We start from the raw sequence: 5,531 nt of genomic DNA on the forward strand, positions 1-5,531 counted from the left end.
GTAATTCTGCTTGTTATGAGTTGTAATGTAAATATCTATGTTTTCTGATGATCTTAGGCCACCCTGTGAAAGAAAGGGTGGGTGAACCCCCAAAGGGGTCATGACAACACAGGTCGAGAACCACTGTCCTAGAGAAAGCCATTTCCCCGGGGGAAGCAGAATAATCAAATGGACAAATGGATGAGTTTCTCTTTCTACAAAAAACAATTAGGTAGGTATGTCCTGTCCCCCATGATGGTATAATGGAAGGATAGGCACAGAACAGAAGTAACACATTGTGGCAATCCCCTTCACATGGAAAACAGTATAGGTACCTTTGCAATGGCCGTTACTGTCACCTTGCTTACATGTAGAATTAACTAATAACCCAAGCAGCTGGGCACACCTGTGAGGGACTTTTTTCTTGATCCAGATCATGTGAGTTTTGAAGACCCACCTTAAAGTCCAGATCATTTGAAGTAAGAAGATCCACCTTCAATCTGGGCCATACCCTCTCATGGCAACCATTACAAAAGACATGGAAAGAAGAAACTTTTGTTTTCTGTCTGCTTGCTCTTGATCTCTGTGGCAAGTTCATCTCTCCTGTGGATGAAGCATCCCTTCACTGGTATTAGAGCCTAGTTTTTCAGGGCTCTGTCATATAAAAAAGACCAGCTGGTTCCGTGAGACATCCAGCCTCGTGGAATGGACAGCTATTGGATTCTTGGACTTGCAGTCAGGAAACAGCTATTGGACTAACTGGACCATGGCCTGTAACATACTCTAGTACATCACATAGATAGATAGATAGATAGATAGATAGATAGATAGATAGATAGATAGATAGATAGATAGATAGACAGACAGACACACACACACATAGAGTACTGGCTGGTTTTGTGTGTCAACTTGACACAAGTTGAAGTTACCATAGAGAAAGATACCTCCTTTAAGGAAATGAAAAGCCTCCATGAGATCCAGCTGTAAGGCATTTTCTCAATTAGTGATCAAGGGTGGGAGGGCCCATTGTGGGTGGTACCATCCCTGGGCTCAAAGTCCTGAGTTCTATAAAAAAGCAAGCTGAGCACGCCAGGGGAAGCAAGCCAGTAAGCAGTCAACTGCATCATCTTCTGTCTCCAGGTTCCTGCCCTGTGTAAATTCCTGTCCTGACTTCCTTTGGTGATGAACAACAATTTGGACATGTAAACTGAATAAACCCTTTCCTCCCCAACTTGTTTCTTGGTCATGATGTTTTTGCAGGAATAGAAAGCCTGACTAAGACAGACGGACAGACAAATAGATAGTGATCATTTTATCCATTCTGTTCCTTTAGAGAATCCTGACTGAGTCAACATTTAGCAGTGAATAGATTTTTATTTTCCTGCCCATTAAGCCTATGGCAGTAACCCAGGGGATCATGCTCTGTTCTCTTGTAATTGATCCTCCAGTACAGATAGCTGCTCTTTTTAGAGGCTCTTGGACCATTGGGAACTGTCTATTTTGCTTGTAGATGGTTCTGAAATGTAATCAGAATAGTGGTTCAGTTAAATCAATGATGACCACACAAGATTTACAGAAAAAACATCCTCTGTTTTTCTCTATTAGAAACTGGGTATAACTTCATTGTGCAAACTGAATTACCCATGACTCTTCGATGAGATTGAATTACCTCATTGAGGTAATAAAATGGAGGCTCAAATGTCACGATAGGCATGATAGGCATTTTGAAAATTGTCACTAATTTAACTGAGACCAAAGACCCTCTGCCCTTTAAGTGGGAGTCAGTAGAGATAAGGATGGTGCCTTTTCTCTATATGGTCTGCAGAAGGCAATTATGATGTTCTTCTAGCTTACCAGAGAAATCACAAATACATGTGAGAGCGTTTACATGCATATCTTTCAGGAAAAATGGCATCGATTTAAATATCATTTCTGTTAAGACAATTCAAATTACATTTCAGACATTAAAATTAGTTGAAGAGACGGCAGAAGATAGTGGCACATACCTTTGATCCAAGCACTCAGGAAGCAGAGGTAGGAAGATCTTTGTGAGTTTGAGGCCAGCCTGGTCTACAGAGTGAGTTTCAGGACAGCCAGGGCTACACAGAGAAACCCTGTCTTGAAACACACACCACCACCACCCCCCAAAATTTAAAGAGGACATATTGGACATAGCTGCAACTTCTACAGTTGATTGTCAGATGTGATTTCTTTTAAAGTGAGGCTATTTTTCTTTTATTTGTTTTCTTTGTGTTTGCAACAGAACAGTGTGGATTCATCTAAAACTAAAGGAGAATTAATATCTTCATTTTTATTTTTGTGTTTCCAAATGAACAAAAGAGCATGGGATTTTTTAGTCAGGCATGGACACAAAAGGGCAAGAAGTTTGAAATACACAACCCAAAAGGCAAGTGAGAAGATAAGGGTGTGCGTCAGCCAGTGGCGTCATGAGGCAGACAGCTCTCACCTACACTAGAAGGTGCCGTGCACACACAGTGTGGTAATGTGCTTCAGAAGACATGTGTCTGTAATAGCATAGATGCCAACAAACTGGAAAGCTCACCAGGTACCACTGTCTTCCAGAGTGGCCCACCAGCTCAGCCCATCCTCCCTGGAGCAGCTCTTCTGCAAACACCATGCCATCTCTGTTTCTAGGAACAGCGATTCAGTGACACAGCCTGAGCAGCAGAGCCACGGGATGAGGTAGGTGTGGTTTGCTTCACAAAATCCCACTTATGGACCCAGGTGCCTGACTGGCCAGCTGCTAAGGTACCTAACAAAGCACAGGATGCTGGCCAGCACAGAATATTGTTTCTGCTCAGTGAATTATAGGCAAGCACTGACCTTTAGTGGGGCTTTGTGAGTCCTTAAATTAAATTCCAACTTCTTGGCCAAGACCAAGAGTTCTGTGAATTGTGGCTCACTGATGACATACGTTGCCCAATCATTACCTTAGCTCAACATGTCTGCCGAGTGAAGGATTGTGGATCCACATTAAACTATGTCCTCGACCTTCTCTTCTTTCTCCTCCCCCTCCCTTTTTTCCATTCCCTTTCCTTCTTTTTCCAGACCATAGGAGTAGCCCTAGATAGTAGGACTCTCCCATGTACAGATGATAGGAACGGGCCTGGCAGATGCCTTGGTCAACCAAGAAATCTCACATAGAGGGAGAGTCCTGTAAGGAGTAACCATTACAGGGAAGGTAGCCTCCACAAGGCAAGAAGGAAATAGGAGACCTTGAAAGGTTAGAACATTCAATTCAACTTAGATAGCTGGCTGGTAACCAGTAAAGATGGGAAAGTGGGGAGGGAGAGGAAGGGGTGAGAATTAGGAGGAGTTGGGCAGGAATGTCAGAGTCATAGCAAAGGGCATAGCAAAAAGGGAAGAGGAAAAATGGAAGGGGGAGGCTAAAGAATGGAGATTGGCAGGCATACACTGGCATCTACAGCACCTGCAGCGGGGAGGTGGGATACATCTTAACTCCAAACAAGATGAAAGTACAGGAGATTTAATTTGAACACAGTGATTCCCTAAATGTTCCAGTAATGAGAAAAGAGCATATTTATACTGAATACCAAGTCTCTAATGGTGTGAAATAAACACTCTGTGTTCACCGGGACTCAAGTACCCATGTACTCAATGCTCTCTGCAGGCCCAGGTCCAGAAAGGCTGGCATCTATGAACCTTGCTCAGCCATGCCCCAGTCTCAAAGATATGGTTAGATTTTTTTTAATTGAAAATAGATTATTCTCTCAAACAACACATCCCAACCAGTTTCTCCTCCATCCACTATTTGCAACTCCCACTGACCTCCCTTCTCCCCCAAATCTTTTCTGCCCAATGGTATGTAAAACAGATTGTATAGGAGAGGCATCCCATATTGAAGGGTCTCCTCCAGCCAGGCCCCTTTCATTGTGTGCAGCATGGTGGTTGTACACCGCTAGAGAAGTCTGGCAGGGAAAGCACGAATCTCTGCACTGACTGCCAGTCACTGACACCAGAGTAAAGGGACTCCAGTACTCCATGGGGTGAGAAATGAGAGGAGGTGGACAAAGGGGGCTCATGCGCTCCACAGGGCGCCCAATCAGTTCACAGTCATGGAGGATTCACTGCCTCAGCCTCTAAAATTAGAATGTATGCACAGAGCCTACGGTGAGCCCGGCATTTGTCACGAGTATTGTGTCCTTTGTGTTTTTCCTGCCCCCATCCTCAAACAGGCTCCAGACAGCAGACCCGAGGAATAGCAGCTCGGTGACTGAGTTCATCCTCGTGGGCTTTGAGCAGAGCTCCCCTTCCACCCGGGCTCTGCTCTTCACCCTCTTCCTGGCTCTCTACAGCCTCGCCATGGCCATGAATGGACTCATCATCTTCATCACGTGGACCGACCCCAGGCTCCACAGCCCCATGTACTTCTTCCTTGGACACCTGTCTTTCCTGGACATCTGCTTCATCACCACCACCATCCCGCAGATGCTGGTCCATCTGGTGACCAAGAACCACACTGTCTCCTTTGCCTCATGCATGACCCAGATGTACTTGGTCTTTCTAGTGGGCGTGGCCGAGTGCATCCTCTTGGCTTTCATGGCCTATGATCGTTATGTTGCCATCTGCCACCCACTGAACTATGCCCAGATCATGAGCCAGAAGGTGTGTGTCAGGCTGGTGTGTTCTTCCTGGACCTTCGGGATGGTCAATGGCATCTTTCTGGAGTATATGTCATTCAGGAATCCCTTCTGCAAAGACAACCACATAGAAAACTTCTTCTGTGAGGCTCCCATAGTGATCGCCCTCTCCTGCGGGAATCCCGAGTTCAGCATGAAGTTGATCTTTGTGGATGCCATCGTGGTGTTGCTCAGTCCCATGGTGCTCATTGTCACCTCCTATGCCCGCATCCTGGCCTCCATCCTCCGCAGGGCCTCCTCCTCAGGTAGGGGGAAGACATTCTCCACTTGTGCCTCCCACCTGACCGTGGTCATCTTTTTCTACACCTCAGCCATGTTCTCCTACATGAATCCCCGAAGTACACATGGGCCTGACAAAGACAAGCCTTTCTCCCTCCTCTACACCATCATCACCCCCATGTGTAACCCCGTCATCTACAGCTTCCGCAACAAGGAAATGAAGGGGGCCATGGGGAGGGCTCTTGGGAGAGGCAGCCTGGCTCAGGCAGAGTCTGTCTAGAAAGAAGATCCTTAGGGAAGAAGTTCCCTCCACTGGACAGTAAAGAGTTAACTCCTCCTGGCCTCATCATTTCTGCCAGAGCCCAGGAATGAGCATTCATTGGCACCTTAGCATTGGACTCAAGATGAAATTTCTTTTGTGTCTGTGGTAGTTTGAATATGCTTGGCTAGTGAGAAATAGCACTATTGGGACATATGGCCTTGTTGGAGGAAGTGTATCACTGTGTGCTCAGGCTCTGTGGTCTCCTAGAACTTAAACTATGCCCTGTGTGGAAAAGAGTCCCCTCCTGGTTGCCTACTCTTGGCTGCCTTCAGATCAAGATGTAGAACTCTCAGGTCCTTCAGCTCCATGTCTGCCTGTATGCCGCCATG

The 5,531-nt window shown here is 45.9% G+C and overlaps 1 protein-coding gene across 1 annotated transcript; it reads left to right on the top strand.

Annotated features, from left to right (window-relative positions):
- Positions 1-2,518: 2,518 nt before the first annotated feature.
- LOC127667404 (olfactory receptor 10AD1-like) lies at positions 2,519-5,160 on the top strand. The gene is made up of 2 exons (XM_052160381.1): positions 2,519-2,682; positions 4,197-5,160. Exons 1-2 carry the CDS (start codon positions 2,519-2,521, stop codon positions 5,158-5,160), a joined length of 1,128 nt encoding a protein of 375 aa, XP_052016341.1.
- Positions 5,161-5,531: the final 371 nt, after the last annotated feature.

This window comes from Apodemus sylvaticus, chromosome 17, assembly GCF_947179515.1.
Source record: "Apodemus sylvaticus chromosome 17, mApoSyl1.1, whole genome shotgun sequence".
NCBI lineage: Eukaryota > Metazoa > Chordata > Mammalia > Rodentia > Muridae > Apodemus > Apodemus sylvaticus.

What these genes read in the sequence shown, in the direction of transcription:
- LOC127667404 (XM_052160381.1), top strand. Translation starts at nt 2,519, where the DNA reads ATGCCAACAAACTGGAAAGCTCACCAGGTACCACTGTCTTCCAGAGTG. An exon ending in CAGCAGAGCCACGGGATGAG is followed by an intron (nt 2,683 to 4,196) that starts GTAGGTGTGGTT and finishes ATCCTCAAACAG; the next exon opens with GCTCCAGACAGCAGACCCGA.